The following is a 21,476-nucleotide window of genomic DNA, read 5'->3' on the forward strand; positions in this document are numbered from 1 at the left end:
AGAGGAAGGGTCCTGCTGGAGGCGGGGGAGGGCTATCTAGAGCAGGCTTATGCCCTTTTGGGGAGGAAAAGTCTCCACTGTCCACCCCGGAATTCGGACCTAAATCAATCCCCACCTTTTCGAACGGCGTCTCCCTCCCCACCCCACGCTTGACCCTCTTCTGGAATGCACCAGGACAGCTGTGGGACCAAGGGTGATATGCTGGCAATTCGAGAAGAACCCAAGCCGAACTAGAACAGAGCGTGGTGGGGCTCCTAGGTCCGTTTTCGGGGCCACCCCCCGCCCCCTGTCCTCTGATCCTGGGGGACGGCGGACGCCTGGAAGGGGCTGGAAAGCCAGTGGCCCCCACGTTGGGGGTTTAGTACTCGGATTCGCTGACTCCCCGACCCCCACGAGTCCTAAGGAACGTGCAGTAGACGTCTCGCGCCCCAGGCTCGCCGCAGCGCCACGCCCCATTTCGCGGATCATGCCGGGAGAGAAAGTTCTCAGCCGCGATGCCAGAACAGCCGATCCGCAGGCCCAGACTACAAGTCCCAGAGTGCATTGCGCCTCGCAACCCCGGCCCGGCCGTGGTTGCCCTTGGCAACAGAACCTGTCACTCCTCCCCTCCCACCCCCAAGGAGCCGGAACTGGGAAGCGCTCTGGAGCCGGGGGAGGGACAGACTGCCACCAGAGAGAGGCAGACTCTGGTAGGGAGACGGAGGGGAAGACAGGAGGAAACCTGACCGGGCCAAACGTTCGGAGAGACCCTCCCAACCCCCGGACGGAAATGCCCAGGGTATTTCAGAGCCGGTGGGGGGCGACAGACTCAATCAGTGAGAGACGTGGAGCGAAGGAAAGACCTTCCACCCCCCCCACCCCCCCACCCCCGCCCCCCGTCCCCAAGCTGAGAGGGATTCACAGAGACAGAGAGACATACAGAGTGGGTGAAGAAGGGACAAAAAGATAGAGCTGGAGAGGGGAGAAGGAAAAGGAGAGAGATCAGCTTAAATATTCAGAGAGAGACCCCCAGCGATGGATAGAGATTCAGAGTCAGAGAGTGGTCAGAGAGGAACAAGCACAGAGGAACGGAGAGGGACAGAGAGAAAGCATCTGCAAAGACAAGGGGAGAGAAATGCAAAGAACCAGAAAGAAGAGAACATAGAGAATGAGACAGGGAGAGAGACACCGATTGACTCTCAAAGAGAAAGACACGGAGGAAAGGGGGAAACAAAGCTCCACAGAGACAGAGACAGGGAGGAAGAAGAAGAGATTCAGGGAGACAGACTTGGGAGTGAGAGGGAGAGACACCCCAAGACCCAGGAGTGGGGGGGTGGTCCACAGGAGGAGTGACAAATGTAGATGGAGACACACAGCGAAGAAGAAAGAGAAATAAAAACAGAAATTCTCAGAGACAAGGAAAGGAACCCAGACCCAACCAGAGAAACAGAGAGAAAGCTATAGGGATACAGGGAGAGGAACAGAGGCCGAGGGAAAGGGACACTCCCGGAGGGAGACACAGACGTACAAAAATCACAAGAAGCCCAGAGGGAGAACTCGAGACTTGGGTGACATCCGAAAAAGTGAGACGCCAAGACTCCCTCCTGCTCACCGTTGGATCTCAGCACCAATACAAAGTTTGTACAATGAAACGGAGACAGTCAGACGGAGATCCTAGCGGAGCTGCCGTGGGCTCACAGGAGTCGCCGCGGCACCCTGGAGGGGGTCGGGACTGGGCTTGCGGCAGATTGGGGAGGGGGCAGGGCACAGCTCAGAGGATGCCCTCCCCCCACCCTTCACCCGGCCTCCGGAGTGGGTGTGCGCACGTGTGTGTGTGTGTTGGAGACGGAGGGAATAGTCCCTGGGCTCTCTAGGAAGGGGGTTGGGGGACGCCTTTAAGCCGAAACCCCGCCCCTCGGTCGTCATGGCAACGCCTCCCCCCGCCCGGGGCTCCCACATTTCAGCAGGTGCCGGAGCCGGAGCTCCCACCACCGCCGCCGCCCGTGCCTCCGGCTCCTCCGCGCCCGTGCTCTCGGCTCTCGCTCCCCCTGGCGGAGCCGGCGCGCCCCGGGGCTCCGCTCCCGGCCCCGCGCGCTCGGCTCCTGGAGGTGCCTCGCCCCTCTCACTCCCACCGCGGCATCTCCCGCCGGCTCTTCTGTCCTGCCGAGCCTCCGGCTAGTCGCCCTTCCACCTGTTTCCCCAGACAGGCAGGATCCCGGTCCCTGCTACGTTCCGGGGGCCATGTCCGGCCTGGGCCCCGGCGGAGGCGATTCAGAGGGCGGACCCCGGCCCCTGTTCTGCAGAAAGGGGGCTCTGAGGCAGAAGGTGGTCCATGAGGTCAAGAGCCACAAGTTCACCGCTCGCTTCTTCAAGCAGCCGACCTTCTGCAGCCACTGCACTGACTTCATATGGTGAGGGAGGGGGCTGAGGCCCCGGGGGATGGGGACCCTTAATGAGCAGGAAAGAGGGGGTTGCGGCCCTGGCTCCTGGCTCCAGGCTGGGCACGGGTTAGGGGCCGGCACTCCTGGGTCAGAGAGAGCGAGGCGGGGGTCCTGGCCTTCCGGGTCCGAAGGAACAGGCTGGGGGCCTGGGCTCCTGAGTCTGAAAGAAGAGGGACACGGACGAAGGGGACAGGATTTCGGGGTCCTGAGAAGAGGAGGCTAGCTGGGGTTCAGACTCCTGGGTCCGACGGGAGGGGGTGGGAGTACTCGGGCCTCCCACGACCTGCAGAGGAGAGGGGGTCCAGCACCCTTTTCTGCACTGACTTCAGATCCTTGACTCTCACAGGGGGATTGGAAAACAGGGTCTGCAATGTCAAGGTAAGAGCAGGGGACCTGGACTCCTGGGACCCTCGGGAGGGTGGAGGCTGGGGACCCGCAGCCTAGGCTGCTTGACACACGTGTTCGCTGGTCCCCAGAGAGGCGCGGGGGAGCGCGGGGCGGGGGGTGTGGCAGAGACATTGCCTGCAGTGGTGGGGGGAGCTCTGACGGCGGGGCCACCGCGGAGGTGGCACTGGGGGCCCCTCCCTCGGCCGGCTCCAGGTGGGGACAGATATTTGGGGAATCTGTTGCCATGGGAACAGGGAGATTTGGAAAAGGGGAGCTGAAGGGGGGGCTGGAGATGCAAAGTCAGAGCCCCCCCCCCCAGGCTGCCATTGCCATGACAACACCACCCGTCCTAGGAAGGGGCAGGCCGGGTGGGGTCACCGATGGGCGGGTGGGGGCTGGGTGGGGCAGGCAGATATGGGGGCCGGGGGAGGGGGGGCGAGTCCTAAAGTACCAGCTGCTACTGCTGAGAGCAGAGTGAGTCAGGGAGGGGGGCGGGCCGTCGGCGTCGCCCCCAGACTCACTTCTGCCCAAGTTGATGCTCTTTCTCCGTTCTGTTGAAGGACCTCTCTGTGTCTCCTCCCTTCTAGTCTGCCTGCCTCTCTCTTCACTTTTTAATCTCTGTCCGTGGATCCTGCTTTCTCTCTGTCTCCATTTCTGCCCTCTCTGTGTCTCCCTGTCTCTCTCTCTGTCTCTGCCTCTGTGTCTCTGTCTCGTCTTTGGCTGTGTGTAGGCACTGGGCGCTCTGTGTTTCTCTGTTTCTGTGATTCTCTGCATCTCTGTTTCTCTGTCTGGGTCCACCTTTAGAATCTCTGTCTCTCAGTGTCTATCTGTCTCTCTCTGCCTGTTAAGGTCTCTGATTTTCTCTGTATTGAACCCTATGGAGATCCCTCTCTCCTGGGTTTCTTTCTGTCTGGGTCTCCCCTCTTTCTGATTTTCTGTCCACTGGGGTCTCTCTCTGCTCTGGATTTCTATGATTTTCGCCTTCAGTCTGCAGTTTTGTGGTTCATCGACGATGCCACGAGTTTGTGACCTTCGAGTGTCCAGGCGCTGGGAAGGGCCCCCAGACGGACGTGAGTGCCCGGACACCCGGTTCTCCCTCCTCGGGCCGCGCCCCCCCCCTCACCCCCTCGGCGTCCGTCCCAATTTCTCCTGCTATTTTTAAGGCTGGGAGGGAAGGGGGGCTGGAGAGATAGGGAGAGCTAGTCTGGCCCAGATTCCCTGCCCTTGGCCTGGAAAGGGGGAATGAGAGGGGACCGAGACTGGCTGGGGACCCAGGTGGGGGACAGAGAGGAGGCCTGGTGAGGGGACCTCGGCACTGGAGAAGGTTGGCTGTGATCCAGGAGTCAAGAGATTTAGAAAGCAGAAGGATGAGGGGCAGAGAGAGAGACAGAGAGGGAAATTGATGCAAGCACTGAGATCCTGAGATAAGACAGAGAGAGAACGCCCAGAGATGCAGAAAAAAAAGAGACCCAGGCAGATTGGGGGAGGGGGGAGAAAGCAAGAGCAGTGGAACAGAGTCAGCAACATGGGAGGAAGGAAAAGGGAACCCAGAAAGACTGGGAGAGACAAACTCAGAGACGGAGGGGCAGACACTCAGAAAGGTTCACTAGGGTAGAAAATGGTAGATACAGGAAACTGCTTAGCAGGTACCGAGAGAAGGAAACCCAAGAGATCTTGTCATGTACACGCACACACATATATCCACTTATAGATGCCCCCTGTGTGTGCGCCGTGCACACAGACACCCATGTGCACACACACGGATGCATATTAGACCCCTGTGTTCACACACACACACAAATTCCCCCATGTTGCACACACATTTGTGCATGCACACGTCCCCCATGTACACACACACAGAAACAGACAACCATTCTCTCCCTCCTCTCCGCCCCCAACATCAAGGGGCTAACAAGAACTGTCCACCCTCCATGCCCACCCCTGATCCCTCCTGCACTCTCTGTCTGGCCCTGGGGCTCCTCTCTGTGAGCCTCAGTTTCACCCTCTATAAAGTGGGGTGACCATCTGGTGCTGACCTGGAGAACTTTCCGGCATGATGGAAGCATTCTGTATCTTTGTTGTCCAGCTGCCGACCACCGTAGCTAGCCGCCGAGGGATGGAAGTTTAAAATCCTGCTTGGTTTAGTCGCTAAGTCGTGTCGGGCTCTTTGCGACCCCCTTGTACTGTAACCCACCAGGCTCCTCTGTCCATGGGATTCTCCAGGCAAGAATACTGGAGTGGGTTGCCATTTTCTTCTCCAAAAAATCCTGCTTAATTTGAATTAATAAATAGCCACCTGTAGGATTTCCCTGATCCAATGGTTGACTCCACACTCCCACTGGAGATGGCAGAGGTTCAATCCCTGGTCAGGGAACTAAGATCCCACATGCCACGCAGAGCAGCCAAAAAAAAAGAAACAGCCGCCTATAGTTAGGGCTCCCGTGTGGGATAGGCATCAATCTAGACGCCCCCAGGCTTGTTTTGACAGTTTAGTGAAGTCAGGCAGCATGAGACTAGCCCAGGGTTTGACACAGAGTTGGAGACGGTTTTATGGTTAGCAGATGGAGAAAGAGGCGGATTGAGAAAGAGAGAGAGCACACCACGGAAGTCCACGAGGCATTTTGCCAGCTTGTCAGGTCAAGACAACTGAAGTTTAGAGGATAGGACTTCCGAGAACAAGGTTGAGCTCCACTGTCTCCCAGCACCTATATGTATTATTTGCTGCCTTCACCCGTCCAGCTCCAGCACCACCAAACACTCGCATCTGATTTACCCAGGGCTCATTGCGTGCACTTAACAGGGATCTTGTATCTAGCGTAAGAATGAATCTTCTCAACAGCTTATAAAGTTAGGTATTGTTCCTGTCCCCATCTAACGGAGGCTATTGGGCCAGGACACCTGGGCTTGAGTCCCACCTGCACCGCGTTTTGGTTCTGTGACCTTCCAGAAGTTAATTTCCCTCTCTGTTAATTTACAGACAGTTCCTTGTCTGTAAAATGGGGTTTAATAACCACACCCTTATCTGATAGGATTGTTTTAAGGACTGAATGAGCCAACTCCTTGGGTATGAATACCTGGTATGTAGCAAAAGGCAAAATACTAATTTTTATCATTGTAAAATTGTTACTATTCTTGTTGAGGAAACAAAGGGAAATAGTGTGGACAAGGCCTTTCCTCTGTATCTGGCTTTCTTTTTTCTCTGTGAAGCATTAAGCTTTTATTCTTGTCAGCAACACAGATCAAGGGCTTAAGAAGTGCTCAGGGCTCAAGATGCATGATTGCATTCCGTTTGCACAAGAACTCTTTCAGGGAGGGCTCATGGTCCCATTTTATGGGGAGGCTCCCTGAATTTCTCAAAAGGGTGGTGTGAGGGAAGATCACACAGCTGGGTCGTGGGCAGAGTCAAAATCTGAACCCTAATCTTCCTAATCGGAACGCCAGTACTGTCTCCTTTTTTAATAGCTACTTTCACCCTGAGAATAACCACAGCAGCTCCCATGTCAGGTACCCTGCTGGGAATTTTCAGCCACAGCAGCTCATTTCATGTGGCAGGAACACTGGGAGCTCGGGTCAGCTGAAGGTCTTTAGAGGTTCAGAGCATGCAACTGCCAACACCTTTCCCCACCCAAGTACAATTCAATCCCCACTAAACTTCAAAATAAAATCCTAAGAAGATCTTGAATGTTCACCCTATAAAACTCTTGCAATGCACTCATAGAAAATCGAATCTGGGTCTCCTGCATTGCAGGCAGATTCTTTACCATCTGAGCCACCAGGGAAGCTCCAAAGTGTTCGTCACTCATTTGTGTCTGACTCTTTCCGACCCCATGCACTGTAGCCCACCAGGCTCCTCTGTCCATGGAACTCTCCAGACAAAAATACTGGAGTGGATACCCATTCCTGTCTCCAAGGGATCTCTCCCACCCCTAAATCAAACCCAGGTTTGATTTGCACTGCAGGCAGATTCTTTACTATTGGAGCCACCAAGGAAGCCTGCTTAGAAAAATGCAAATATCAAATTATTTCATACTCAGACATTGCTGAGGGTGGAAGGAGAAATGCTTTTCCTGGTGTCTTAAATTCATGCTTAATTGGAATTGAGCTATAAGCACTGCTTCAAGAGATAGATTGTTTATTTCCATTGGGCAGATCAAGACACTGAGGCTCAAAATGGGGCATGTACCTGAAATCACACGAATGGGAAATGGCCCAGCTCTTGATTAAACCCAGGGCTACGTGGGGACTGCAATCAAATCGCTAGTAATAACCATGGCCGTGATGATAGTAGTAACACTACCAAGCACATTTAACCAGACCCTGCTGTGTGGTTTACACTTAATCTTTGGGATACCTGGGTCCCTAAAACTGAAAGGGCATAGTCTGCATCCCACAAGGGGCTCAGAGAAGGCTGGTCATCATTGAGCAGACATTGAAAGAAGCTGACCATGAATAATCCGGGGTTCATGGTGGCCCACACGTCCTCAGAGAACAGCTTGTGGAAGACCATGGGGTAGGGACTGTGGGATCTTGGAAGCCTCCACTTCCTTCAGATTCTTCCCATATTCCACCTTGTTGGTACAACCTTCCTTGATCACTCTATTTCACATTTCAATCCCCCCTGCATCCCTAATAATGTGCATTCTCTGCTCCATCTTTGTCCAGAGCACCTATATCCATACCTCATACTATATATTCTAAGATTTTTTAATGGGGACTATTTGTTAAAGTCTTTATGGAATTTTGTCACAATATTGCTTCTGTCTTGTGTTTTGATTTTTTGGCCCCAAGGCATGTGGGTCTTAGCTCCCTCACCAGGGATGGAACAGGTACCCCCTGCACTGGAAGGCAGAGTCTTAACCACTGCACCACCAGGGAAGGCCCTATATATTTTATTTGTCGTGTTCATTTTCTGTCTCCCTCCACTAGAAAGTAAAGTCCACACGGACTGCAGTTTTTATTGGCTTTGCTCAGGGGCTGGGTCGTCGCACCAAGAAAGTGCCAGGCACACAGTAGGTGCTCCATAAATACTGGAGAGTGAATGATGAGGCGGAAGAGCAGGAAGCCTGGGAGAGCAGGGCTGAAGAGGAAGAGCGGTGGGGGCGGGGGAGTGGGTGGGGGCGGTGCTTGTTCAGGACCCCCTCTGGCCCGCCTTCTGACCGGCTCCTTCCGACCGCCCCCCACGCCAGGATCCCCGGAACAAGCACAAGTTCCGTCTGCACAGCTACAGCAGCCCCACCTTCTGCGACCACTGTGGCTCCCTGCTCTACGGGCTGGTGCACCAGGGCATGAAGTGTTCTTGTGAGTCTGCGAACCCAGCGCTTCGCGGCCCCTGCAAAGGCGCAGAGTCTGGGTCTCGAGTAACGCGCGTGGTGGTGGGGGGGAGCGTGGAGGAGGGGAAGTGGGGTCTGGAGTTAAAGGCGGGACCCACAGTCCCACCTCCCAGTTCTGTCCCCCCGCCACCAGGCTGCGAGATGAACGTGCACCGGCGCTGTGTGCGCAGCGTGCCCTCTCTGTGCGGCGTGGACCACACAGAGCGCCGGGGCCGCCTGCAGCTGGAGATCCGGGCGCCCACTTCCGACGAGATCCACGTTACGGGTGAGACCCCGCCTCCTCGCCTGGCCCCGCCCCTTTCATCCCAGGGACTGGGTCCAGTCCACCCGAGCTGCCCACCCACTCTCACCGACCCAGGAAAGCCACGCCCCCTCACAAAGGTCACGCCCACACTGCTGACCCCGCCTGCACAGGCTGAGCCACCCGGCCATGCCCCTTTCTGCTCGAGGCCCCTGGTCTCCAGCCTTGCCTCTCATGATGGCTGTTGTAGGCATCAAGGTCCTGGGGGTGGAGGCGGGTGCGGACGAGAGAAGAACTGGTCCCAAGTGAGGTTCCGATTTAATACATGGCTTCCCAAGTGGCACAGGAGACATAAGAGCCCTGGGTTCCATCCCTGGGTTGAGAAGATTTCCTGGAGGAGGGCATGGGAACCCACTCCAGTATTCTTGTCTGGAGAAACTCATGGACAGAGGAGCCTGGCGGGCTACAGTCCATGGGGTCGCAGAGTCGGACATGACTGAAGTGATTTAGCATGCACGCATTGGTGATATGGCCAGGATCCTAAGGGAGCCAGGGGCTTTGGATTTGATTTCTGGGTCACTGGCTGAGGAGAGGGCTTCATGCCCCATCTTCTGGGTACTGGAGAAGTAAAAGATTTTTTAAAAAAAGAAAGAAAAGGAAACAAAAAACATGGGTTATGGAAGAGGAAGTTGAAAGATTGGAAGTCGTGACTGCTGGCTGGGGGAAGGCTCCAGGGCCTCTCCCTGGATCTTAACCCCATCTGCCCTCCTTCACCTACCCCCTCAGTTGGCGAGGCCCGGAACCTCATCCCAATGGACCCCAACGGTCTCTCCGATCCCTATGTGAAGCTGAAGCTCATCCCAGACCCTCGGAATTTGACCAAGCAGAAGACCCGCACGGTGAAAGCTACGCTAAACCCTGTGTGGAACGAGACCTTTGTGTTGTGAGTCTCGGCTGCAGGGGAGGCCCAGTGATGACTAACAGAGAACGGTCTGAGAGTCCTAGTGGCCCACAAGACTACAGAGAGCAGGTGTTAGGATAGGAGGAGCCCCGCAAAGGGAGAAGAAGGCGGTGGGAGGAGAAAATGAAGTGACTGAGGAAGAGGGATGGAGACACAGAAGGTGACCGTTTTAGAGCTAAGACAGAGATCAGAGAGATTAGACAGACCCTGAGACTCAGAGGAAGAAACATAAACCCAGGGAGAGACACAGACGGCATGGGGCGGGGTGTGATAGGTGGGCGGCAGGAAGAGAAAGAGAAGCCAACTGAGAGAAAGACAGAAGGACGGTTCTGGAGGGAGAATAGGAGAGATCCGGAGAGAAAAGCCCAGAGGCAGAGATGCGAAAGACCAGGGAGGGGGGCTGAGAGAGCCGTCTAGGTTGACTTCGGGCCAAGGCGGGGACAGGGACCCTCTTCGGGAGGACTAGGGGTGGGAAGACACTCCGCAGAGCAGGAAAGAGGCCCCAGCTCAGGAGGTTTGCCGGCTCCTCCAGCATCGAGGATACGGAGGTCGGGGAGCCACTAGCTGGCCCCTCACTGCGCCCCGCTCTCCCCGCAGCAACCTGAAGCCGGGGGACGTGGAGCGCCGGCTCAGCGTGGAGGTGTGGGACTGGGACCGGACCTCCCGAAACGACTTCATGGGCGCCATGTCCTTCGGCGTCTCGGAGCTGCTCAAGGCGCCGGTGGACGGCTGGTGAGGGGCGGGCGGGGGCGGGGCTCGGCGCCGACACCCGCGCCTCCATCCCCGGGGCTGTGGTCTCTCTCCGCCCGGACGCCATCGTCTCGGCCTCCCTGGGCTGTTTTAACCTTTTCCCCCGTCCCTCTCTTCTTATCTCACTCTTTCTTTCGCTATTTCCGTCTCTCCATCTCTTACCCCCTTTTGATGTCTCTGCCTCTCCCTTGGGTGCCCGCCCCCCATCCGTCTTCCCAACCTCCCCCCTCCCTCCCGCTCTGGTCTCCGTCTGTATGTCAGGTACAAGTTACTGAACCAGGAGGAGGGCGAGTATTACAATGTGCCGGTGGCTGACGCCGACAACTGCAACCTCCTCCAGAAGTTCGAGGTACCCAGACCCCGACTTCCCCAGCCCCCAACCCCCCGGGGAGCGCAACCTCCCACAGTTCAGAGCTGGCCTTCCCCAGACTCCATCACTGCTTGCCAACTGATCCGGGACGAAAATTCCCAGAAGACCCTGGAGTTCTTTCTGCTTTTCTAAGGGAGTGCTGGGAATTAGAATTCCCATCCATCCCCAGGACTTCCCGGGTGGCGCTAGTGGTAAAGAATCCTCCTGCCAATACAGGAAACACAGGAGAGGCGGGTTCAATTCTGGGTCGGGAAGATCCCCTGGAGGACATGGCAACCGACTCCAGTACTCTTGCCTGGAAAACCCCATGGACAGAAGAGCTGGGTGGGCTACAGTCCATTGGGTCGCTAAGAGTCGGACACGACTGAGCAACTAACACGCACACACATCCATCCCCATGGCTTGGGGATCGAGGGGTCCCTCTCCCCTGCTTTAGGGCCATCGCCTACCCCTCCCAGGAGGCTCTGACTCTGACTTTCTTCTCTCTCAGGCCTGTAACTACCCCCTGGAACTATACGAGGTGAGAAAAGCCAGAGGCTTGGGTTGGAGGCAGCTTCAGTCCTGTGGTCTGTATCTCATCCCTCTCATATCTGTCTGCATTTCCACATGTGTGGGTGGAACTCGTACCATTCCTAGGTATTGTATTTGCTGAGTAATTGGAGTGCTCTGGAGGTCAGTCTGACCCTCAGGCAACCCCTAAAGGTAGGGACAGCATCACAGATTCCTTAGATCCAAGGGCCCACAGTCCTGAGGCTCTAGGGCCCTGTAGCTATCAATTCTGGGTCCCGTGTTTCTGGCATTCCATGGGCTGTGGGGCCTGGCTCTGGAATTCTGTGGTCTGTCATTCTGGGCCTGTGGTTCTCGGATTCTGTGGCGACACTTCTGTTTCTTCCTGGCACTGAAGGAGGAACAGAGCTCTAGGGGATGTAGGTCCAAAACAGGGTTCTCTCTGCCACCTCCACCTCCCAAGGCAAGTGTATTTATGCCGATCGCGTTGCAGTCTTCAGCGTTACTATTGTTGGGGAATGGTAGGAGGACCACAGCCGATGGGAGGATCCTGGTAACCCTGCTGCTACTGGTACCCTTGGGGAGCTTCCATCGTGCCCTGACTCCCCTCTGGGCTGAATCAACCTTGGGGAGCAAAGGTCAGGATCTTACCAAGGCCTTACCCAGCCTCCCCACCCCCCCAGCTCCCCACCCCACTGCGCGCCTCTCCATGAGGCGGCCAGTAGCATCTGTCATTCCACCCTGTAAAGGTTCAGGAAAGGGGCTCTCGCAGACCCAGGCCCTTCTCTGTTCCTGACTTTGTGGGTGTGTCCCCCCTCGAGTGGCCCCTAAGGACCCTCTCTTGTTGGGTGAAGACCGTGCAGGGCCACCCCCAGAACAGCGTCAGCCTGTGAACTGGAAAAGCCAAAGGCGTCTGAGGAATTCCCAAGGGCGAGCTGTGGTGTGTCTGGGGCACTTTCGGTTTCACAGGTTTCCTGCCCAGGACAATCCCTGGGTCGGGAAGAGAAGATCCCCTGGAGGAGGAAACAGCAACCCACTCCAGTATTCTTGCCTGGAGAATCCCATCGACAGAGAAGGTCTGGCGGGCTACAGTCCCTGGGGTCACAAGAGTCGGACACGACTTAGCGACTAAGCTACCAGGGCACCCAGGAAGCACAAGGTTAACCCAGTCTGGCAGGGGCTGGGGGAGGTGATCAGGGAGGACTTTCCTGAGGAAGGGACACCCGAATTGCTCCTTGAGTTTTTCTGTCCATTTCTCACTGTGGCCTTTCTCTCCTCCATTGGTTTTTGGTGTGTTTTTTTTTGTTTTTTCGCTTCCTGAACACCTATTTCCTGAACTTTTACGTAAGTCATGCCCTATTCTGGGAGTAGAATCAGGCCATTCCCTGGGGAGCTCCACTTTCAATGAAAGTTACAGATAGAGAAGGAATGTATTTGATCATGGAGATGGCCTCCGGCACTGGGGAGTCCTAAACCTCTGGCAAGACCTGAGCAAGTCAGAGAAAAACTTCATCAACAGGAAGTACAGGATTCCCTGGGTAAAGGAGAAGGAGGACAGATTTCCAGGCCAAGGAAGGAACAGGTGCCCTCTCTCTCTCTTCCCTGGTCGCTCAGACAGTAGAGAATCTGCCTTGCAGCGCAGGGGACGTAGGTTGACCCCTGGGTGGGAAAGATTCCCTGGAGAAGAGAAGGGCAAACCCACTCCAGTATTCTTGCCTGCAGAATTCCATGGACAGAGAAATCTGGCAGGCTACAGTCCATGGGGTCCCAAAGAATCGGCTATGACTGAGCGACTAACACTTTCACTCTGGCATTGCTTCTTTCAAAACAACATATTTTTACTTGAGCCCTCTGTGTGCCAGGCATGGTTCTAATCACTGGGGATATAGCAGCAAACAAGAAGAGAGAGGGAAAAAAGTACACTCCTGCTCTCCTGGGAGGAAGACATTAAACAAAATAAAGGCGCTGATGATCCTGTTAGAGAAAAAGAAGCGCTAAAGATAGGGAGTGCTGTTCGGTGAGATTTTACAATAAGCGGGGAAGGCTTCACCGAGAAAGTAACCACTGGGCAAAGACGGAAAGGAGATGAAATAGTGAGCCATAAGGATGGCGGAGAGCCTTCCCAGTGGAGGGAAGGTCACATGCAAAGGCCCTGAGGTGGGAGCAAGCCAGCAATGTCTGGGTTCAATCCCTAGGCAGGGAACTAGATCCCATGTGCCGCAGCTAAGACCTAGTGCACCTACATAAGTTCATTTTTTAAGTAATTAAATAGACCAAGTGAGACGGGAGGCCACTAAAGGTGGCCCAAGATGGTTTTGATTTGGACAAGAGGACTGCCTCAGTGTCGAGAGCTGACAGTAGGAGGAGGAAGAAGGCATCGGGGAGGCTGGCCCAGGGAGGCAATTATGGTAAGCGTGTTCAGGTTCTGGATGTGCTCTGAAGTTAGAAGCACTGGACCTGCATTCAGCACTCAACTCCAGACCCAAGCCACCTGCTGGGTGATGGTGGAGAGGCACAAAGGAGGGAGACACAGTCTCTGGCATTAATGAGTTTTGATTTCTGGCTCTGCTTTTTACCTGCTGTGTGACTGTGTGACTTTTTACCTGCTGTGTGACTTACCTTCTCTAAGATGGGAGATCGGGTGGTGGTGCTGATGGGGAGGATTGATGGCATATAGTAAGCTGTCTAAGTGCTAGCTGAATACCAGACTCCCCAGGCAAGCATGCTGAGTCTCTTCAGTTGTGTCCGACACTTGAGACTGAAGCCTGCCAGGCTCTTATGTCCATGGGATTTCCCAGGCAAGAATCCTGGAGTGGGTTGCCATGCCCTCCTCCAGGGGATCTTCCCGACCCAGGGATTGAACTCACATCTCTGATGTCTCCTGCATCGTCAGGCAGGTTCTTTACCAGTAGTGCCACCTGGGAAGTCCAGTGTTAACCGTTCAGTCATGTCCAACTCTTTGCGAACCCATGGACTGTAGCTTGCCAGCCCCTTCTGACCATGAGATTCTCCAGGCAAGAATACTGGAGTGGGTTGCCATTTCCTTCTTCAGGGGATCTTCCTGACCCAGGGATCAAACCCAGGTCTCCTACATTGTAGGCAGAGTCTTTACTGTCTGAGCCACAAAGAAAGCCCAATAAAACCTGCAGGCTATGGGTGAAGTCAGAAAAAGTCCTAAACCAAAGATGGGTGTGGAAACAGCGTTTCTTCTCTCTCCATCTTTCCATTTCTGTCTCTCTCCCCTTCTCTTTTTTCCCTGGATACTGTCTCTCTGAGGGGCACCCCCTTGCCCCCTTCCGGGGTCTGACTAGCTCTGCATGTCTTCCCTTTCTCACAGAGGGTGCGGACGGGTCCCTCTTCATCTCCCATCCCCTCCCCATCCCCCAGTCCCACCGACTCCAAGCGCTGTTTCTTCGGGGCCAGCCCTGGACGACTGCACATCTCCGACTTCAGCTTCCTCATGGTTCTAGGAAAAGGCAGTTTTGGGAAGGTTGGATTCTTGGGGCTCTGGGGGAGGGGTCGGGTTTCTTAGAGATGAAATCAGGGTTGGGGCGGGGGAAACTAGGCTTCTGAGCCCCAAAGATGGTTTGATGGTGCCTCTGAGTTCCTGGAGAAGAGAGGCCTAAAGATATGGATACTTGCCCTGAAGGAGTAGCTGGCCACGTCAGGGCACCTGGTCCCCCGTGAGTGAGAGGGGGGACCCGGGATTCTGTTTTTTTGTCTCCTTGAAAGGGAAGGCTAGGGACCAGCGCTCTGGGTTCCCAAGATGGACTGGGCCTCTGTCCCTAGGTGATGCTGGCCGAGCGCCGGGGCTCCGATGAGCTCTACGCCATCAAGATCCTGAAGAAAGACGTGATCGTCCAGGATGACGACGTGGACTGCACCCTGGTGGAGAAACGCGTGCTGGCTCTGGGGGGCCGAGGCCCGGGAGGCCGGCCGCACTTCCTCACCCAGCTTCACTCCACCTTCCAGACCCCGGTGCGAAAGGATGGGGCCTCAGGCTGGCTCAGGGGCCCTGCCTCATCTCCACCACCGCCCCCCCGCCCCGCCCCGCCCCGCAACCCCCTAGATACACTCAGCACTGGATTTGAGAGTCTGAGTTTGGGGGAGGGCAGAAGACCTCAGTGGACTCTGAAGGGGCGTGACCGGCTCCTCAGTGGGTGTGGCCAGCACCCAGGGGGCTTGGAGGGCGTGGCCAGAGCACCTGGAGCCTGAGTGGGCGTGGTCTGAACTCCCTAGGGGTTGAGTGGGTGTTTCTGGAGTACTGGGTTCTGGAGTAAAGGAGTGCGTGGAGAACGTCTCCTGAGTGAGCTTGCCTACAACTGGGCTCTGCGTGATGAGGCTGTCACTCGTGGGTTCTTAGTTAAGGAGTCATCAGAAATAAGGCGTTTCCGAAGACTGAAATGGGACAACAAGTCAGAACTGTCAGAGGTTAGAGAGGGCGTGACTCTACTTTGAAGAGCTCTGAGTGGGCGTAGCCAGCTTCCTGGATTTTTTTTTTTTTTTTTTTGATTGGGAATTCCCTTCTGGTCTAGAGGTTAGTACTCCATACTTGCACTGCAGGGGGCCTGGTTCGATCCCTGGTTGGGGAATTAAGATCCCCGCAAGCCGGCAAGGTGCAGCCAAAAATTAAAAAGTAATTTAAAAATTAGTATCATTCACAAGTGAAGTCTGAACAGCTTTGGTCCCTAGCAGGTGGCCAAGACTGGATGTGTGAGTGAGTGGATATGGAAAGAGGTTTCAGTTTTCCTGAGATTTCAAGCAAATGGTGGACCTCAATCTTAAATCCTGGGAAGGGAGGAGGGGAACACCCAACAGTTCAGAGTAACAGAGGATGGAGTGGGTGGAGATTCTGTGATGGCAGGTAGGCGTGGACAGTTGCTCTGGATTTCTGATTGCATGGGCCCAGAGCCTTCTGCGTTGGTCTAGAGTGGGCAGGAATGGACGTTTCCCTCCCCTGGTGGGCGTGCCCTTGCCTCTAAGCCCCCGTCCACCCCCTCCCCAGGATCGCCTGTATTTTGTGATGGAGTATGTCACCGGGGGCGACTTGATGTACCACATTCAACAGCTGGGCAAGTTTAAGGAACCCCACGCAGCGTAAGTCTTGGCCAAGAGAGGAGGGTGGGGGGAAAGCGAAAGGGAGCGGTGTCCCGCCTCTGGCTTCCTGACCCCGCCCCCCGTCCCCTCCTCCAGGTTCTACGCTGCAGAAATCGCCATCGGCCTCTTCTTCCTCCATAACCAGGGCATTATCTATCGGTGAGCAGCCCTGGGCTTTCAGTGGAGAGAATCGGACCCCCTAGAAGGGAAGGGATTCAAATTTCACGGCTCCAGGCTGTTGAACTCTCTCCCCTTCCTGCAATTCCTACCCACTGCACCCCAACCCACCCACAGGGACCTGAAACTGGACAACGTGATGCTGGATGCCGAAGGACACATCAAAATCACCGACTTCGGCATGTGTAAGGAGAACGTCTTTCCCGGGAGTACCACTCGCACCTTCTGCGGGACCCCGGACTACATAGCCCCCGAGGTAACCCCACCTCCGCCGCTCTTAGTGCTCTCCATGCTCGCTGCGTGGATATGCCTGGGAGGCTAGTGTTCGTAATGTGGCGAACTGACCCCGGGGTCTTCACGGGAGTCATGGACTGTTCCAACCATGTTGAGTGTTGTAAGTGTGCAGGTCTGGGTCTCTAAATAGGCAAAGTGGGCAGGACTTGTGGGTGAATGTTCCGAAAGAGCAGGACCCCCTTTAGGGATTCTGGAGAACAGGACCTGTTATTGGACCGTTCTAAGAAGCTGGGGGAAGAGTCCCAGTGTACTCTGAGGGGGTGGGGCCCATCCCACTAGAACGTTAGGCTTGTGGAGGCTGTCCCTTGAATATTTCAAGTGGGCAAGAATCTGCTCTTTGCTGGGGAGGTGGGGCTAATGATCTGACTGAACATAAGCAGACTAAGAGCAGGTCCCGACTTTTCTCCTTGGGAGAGGTGGGGTTGATGCTGCTGTCCTTGACCTTTCCTGGTGACTCTGTGCTACTGCCTGAGTAACCAGTGCCAATGGTTTCAAAACATAGCTGCTGATCAGCATCACCTGGGAAGATGTTGAAAAATACACACACTTCCTGCCTCTGACTCTGGTCTGTTGTGGCTGGAATTCTTCAGGGCTGGCAACAACTATCTTTAAGCAATCAAGAATCTAGTATGTGTCCAGATTTAAGACTCTCTGGTCTCTGAAGTTCTGTGCTGTGCACCTGACATTGTAAGGAGAGAGTTCAGTTATCTAGATGTTCTAGAGGGTGGGCGGAACTTGCAACTTAGTGCTTAGCTCGACTTTATATTGGAACCAAAGGAATGTTCTGAGTAGGTAGAATCTGCTTCTCAAATGTTCCAAAGGATGGAGCCAAAGCGTTCTGAGTGGGAAAAGTTTGTGCTGAAAGCATTTAAAGTTGGGTAGGGTTTCCAGGTGGTGAAGCTAGAGGGGCCCACGTTTTCTTAAAACACAATGACCGTTGCTCACCTTCCTCCCTCTCTTGCTAGATCATTGCCTACCAACCCTATGGGAAGTCTGTGGATTGGTGGTCCTTTGGGGTTCTGCTCTACGAGATGTTGGCGGGACAGGTAAGGGATGCTGGGGAGAGGCTGGTTTGGCTAATGGCAACACAGAAGGGGTGCCACCTGTTACATGGCCTGTCTCAGGAGGAGCAGGTCAGGAAGGGTTGTCTTTAGGCTGAGTGTAGGAAGCTGTGGGGACGTCCGTCAAATAGAAGAGAGCTCTCCATGGTTCTGAAACATTAACTTCCCACAGGCTGGGGGGTTCTTCCCCCTTTTTGTGTCTTGGACCCCTTTCTCAGAACAATGCTTTTAAATACATGAAATAAGACAATAGCATTACGGAAGAAGTCAATCATATTGAAATCTGGCTATCAAAATGTTAAAGGCTTAATTGAATATAATTTAACCAAGTAAATAAATTTAACTGTGTATGGTTGTCTAAGGGTATTAGAATATGGACTTATATGTGACTTCCTACTAATGAACTAAATGGTATTAAATAGTAATATCTCACAGGAATAGGAAGTAAGTAGGAAGGCCTGTCAGTAATTTTAAAGTAGAGATGACTGGGGGTTTTTTGGTTTGCTTTTTTTTTTTTTGAGATATCTGCAACTCTTATATGATAAGAAAATATCGGTGATTTCCATCAGTGATAAAGTCACAACTACTACTGCTGGGGTTTCTTTCCTACATTTATAAGGCCGAATTTCAATTTTAGATTCCAAAAAGTAAGGATGCATGTTTTTTTCCCATCCAAATTCAAGGACGCCCCACTCAGTTGTAGAAACAGACTCCCTAGACCCCACATTAGAATCTTTGTCTGGATACTGCTTTTCCAAATCCAAGAAGACTGGAGGCCACTCATCCAGCCAAGAAAGTGCTTTTACAGTTTTTTCCTGCAGTTTTTCTCTCTTCTATTTAAATGACACATTGCCTAATTAACACCTTGCTGATTTACATAGCAGATAAAGAGAGACAGAGCAGCAAAGAGGTGCAGAGAGCTGAAGCATCTGAGATAGAAAACAAGAGCCTCTGAGAGTGGGAAAGACATAGCTTTAGCGGTCTGGTCACGTTTTTCTCTAGCAATTCGGGACCCCCCCCCCCCACCCCGGGGCGGGCTCTGCTTGTGGTGGGCAGTGAGGGCAGGAAGGTGGGGCCAGGTAGTCAGGCCTCTGACTCTTTAACGCCTCTACTTTCTTAGCCCCCCTTTGATGGAGAAGACGAGGAGGAGCTGTTTCAAGCCATCATGGAACAAACTGTCACCTACCCCAAGTCGCTTTCCCGGGAAGCTGTGGCCATCTGCAAGGGGGTGAGAGCCCCCTGACTTCCAGATTCTCCAGGCCCAGCACCTACACGCCCCACGGCTGCCATCCAGGACTGCCCACGCAGTGTCTCTGCACATTAGGAAAAGGCTCCCACTCCTCAAGTCGGTTTACTTCCATCTGCTGAAAAAGTTTATATAGCACACTGATCTTGTTAGAACAATCACATCCTGCCTTGCTGCCCCAGGCAGTCCAAGGGCAGCCTCTACCCTGTCCTGTGTTTCCCTCCCGCCCCCCAGCTCCGGGCAGGCAGCGCTGAGCCGAGTGGGTCAGTCGAACCTAACTCCTGCCACTTTTCCTCCAGTGGGATCTGGGGCAAGTCACCAAAACTCTGGGAGCCACCGTCTCCTCCTCCGGGGTTGTGGTGTTAAGGCAGGAGAAGGAGCCTAGCCTACAGCAGTTGTTAGCAGGCTTCTGCTTCGAGCTCCTGTCTCCACGTCTCTCTGACCACATCTCTCTCTCTCGGCTTTTGTCCCATTCCTCTGCCTCCATCTGCACATGATGGGGCTTTCTGTGTCATTGCCTTGTTTTTTTTTTCTTTTTCTGTGTCCTTCGGGATCTCTGTTCACCTTTTCCATCTTCGTCCTCCTCTTTCTGGGTCTCTATTACCTTCTCACCAACCCCTCTTCACACACACACACACAATCCTCCTTCTGGGTCTCTCTCATCTTCTTTTTCTGGGTCTCCATCTTCCCCTTTCTCTGAGTCTCCTCCTTCATATGGGGTCTTCATCCCTCTCTCTGGGTGCTTGTTTCCTGGGTCTCCACCCTCCTCTCTTTGTGGGCTTCCGTCTCTCCCACCCCTTCCCATCTTCTCCCTTCTCTCTTCTCCTACCTCCTCCTCCCTTCTCTGTTCTCCCCACTGAGTCTTTCCCTCTTTCTGGGTCTCTGTTCCCCCTTTTCTCTGGGTCTTCTCTCTTCCACCTTCTCCTTCTCTGCCACTTTCCCTCTGGGATGTTTTCCCCGATCGTCTTCCTCTCTTTCTGGGTTCTCTGCCGCTCACACCTTCACATCCTGATCTTGCTCCTTTCTTTGTCTGTCCCTGGGTCTCTGGGTTTGAGTTTCATTTACCCCATCTCATTTATCCCCCCTTCTCCTCTTTCTCTCTTCCTCTCTTTACCCCCTCATCTCTGCACCGCGCCCTCCCCCCACTGTTGGTTCTTCTCTTTCTGGATCTCCGTGCTTGTCTCTCCCTATTCCTCCTTCCTCGTCTTCCCCTCCACCCCCGTCTTTCTCTGGGCCTCCTTGTCTGGGACTCTGTTTGTCTGTCCGTCTCTCTCTGTGTTCCCTGCAGTTCCTCACCAAGCACCCGGCCAAGCGCCTGGGCTCAGGCCCCGATGGAGAGCCCACCATCCGCGCTCACGGCTTTTTCCGCTGGATCGACTGGGACAGGCTGGAACGATTAGAGATCGCGCCTCCGTTCAGACCCCGCCCGGTCAGTCCCCTCCCGGGAACACCATGCTGGCCCCTAAGAGGGTGGACCAGCCACGCGTTCCGACGCTTCACGTTTCCCTCCCGGTGTTTTCCACAGTGTGGCCGCAGCGGCGAGAACTTCGACAAGTTCTTCACTCGGGCGGCGCCGGCGCTGACACCCCCTGACCGCCTGGTTCTGGCCAGCATCGACCAGGCTGAGTTCCAGGGCTTCACCTATGTCAACCCGGATTTCGTGCACCCGGATGCCCGCAGCCCCATCAGCCCAACGCCTGTGCCAGTCATGTAATCCCACCTGCCGCCACCAGGCGTCCCCACGGCTCCCTCCTCCGCCCCGGCTTTGGCCCTCGCCTCACCATGCCACCCGCCTTTCCAATTCTAGATATGGCTCCCCAGCGTTCTGGCCTCTGCCCCGCCCCCCGGGTTCTAGCCGCCCCGCCCAAGCGTTCCTGGCTTTCCGCACTCCCAATACAATCTCTAGAGTCTTACCGTGTGCTAGATTTTGCTGCTGTTGAGCCCTAGATTCTGACCTGCCTGAGCGTCCTGGACTCTGTTCCATCAACTTACAGAACTGCCAACACCATCCCAATTCTTCTTTTTTTGTTTTGTTTTGTTTTTCCTTCTTCTTCTTCCTGGGAAATAGTCTCATGGGATGGGCTGTTCTAGACTAGGATTCCAGAACATCCCCCCACCTCCGAGGCCCCTCCCACCTCCGCTCCAGTTCCAGAGTAAGTGGGAGGCTGTGCCCCCTTGCTCCAGTGCCCCTGTTCTGCGCTCTAGGGATTCCTGGGACATACGGAAGATATTCCCCGCCCCTGTTCTCTGTCAGCTTTTGTCCTAGGCTCCCCCACCCCTAGACCCATCACGCATGGCTTCTCCAGTCCTGCTCGGAACCCCACCTCTACCCAAATGCCTGCCACTCTCGGGACTCTCCGTGCCCCCTCTTCCGCCCAGCCACAACTGCTGGAGAATAAATTTGGGATGCTTATGTTCAAGTGTTTGGATGTTTTTCTTCTAAACTTAGAGAATGAAGGGGGATGGAGGTGGGACAATGACTGTACATAGAAACACACACACACACATACAGAGGCTGAGTAGAGGCTGCAGAGAGAGAGGAGGGAAACGCAGAGACCCATAAAGTGAGAGAAGATACCCACAGCATGACAGCAAACAGCAGAGACCCAGAGAAAGCAGAGACACAAAGAGAGGA

The 21,476-nt window shown here is 54.6% G+C and overlaps 1 protein-coding gene across 1 annotated transcript; it reads left to right on the forward strand.

The window, feature by feature from the left end:
• The first annotated feature begins 697 nt into the window (after window positions 1–697).
• PRKCG (protein kinase C gamma) lies at window positions 698–21,238 on the forward strand. The gene is made up of 19 exons (XM_005886913.2): window positions 698–778; window positions 2,183–2,390; window positions 2,767–2,798; window positions 3,795–3,877; window positions 7,994–8,105; window positions 8,271–8,402; window positions 9,165–9,321; window positions 9,937–10,071; window positions 10,351–10,438; window positions 10,950–10,979; window positions 14,304–14,456; window positions 14,756–14,944; window positions 15,972–16,063; window positions 16,160–16,222; window positions 16,358–16,496; window positions 17,500–17,580; window positions 18,716–18,823; window positions 20,130–20,270; window positions 20,367–21,238. Exons 2-19 carry the CDS (start codon window positions 2,221–2,223, stop codon window positions 20,553–20,555), a joined length of 2,094 nt encoding a protein of 697 aa, XP_005886975.1. The 5' UTR covers window positions 698–778; window positions 2,183–2,220; the 3' UTR covers window positions 20,556–21,238.
• Window positions 21,239–21,476: the final 238 nt, after the last annotated feature.

The sequence above is a fragment of the Bos mutus genome, chromosome 18, assembly GCF_027580195.1.
Source record: "Bos mutus isolate GX-2022 chromosome 18, NWIPB_WYAK_1.1, whole genome shotgun sequence".
Lineage (NCBI taxonomy): Eukaryota > Metazoa > Chordata > Mammalia > Artiodactyla > Bovidae > Bos > Bos mutus.

Coding starts and splice junctions, on each gene's coding strand:
- PRKCG (XM_005886913.2), top strand. CDS start 2,221: ATGTCCGGCCTGGGCCCCGGCGGAGGCGATTCAGAGGGCGGACCCCGG. Junction 8,106..8,270: donor CCAGGGCATGAAGTGTTCTT/GTGAGTCTGCGA, acceptor CCCCGCCACCAG/GCTGCGAGATGAACGTGCAC. Junction 16,064..16,159: donor TTTAAGGAACCCCACGCAGC/GTAAGTCTTGGC, acceptor CCCCTCCTCCAG/GTTCTACGCTGCAGAAATCG.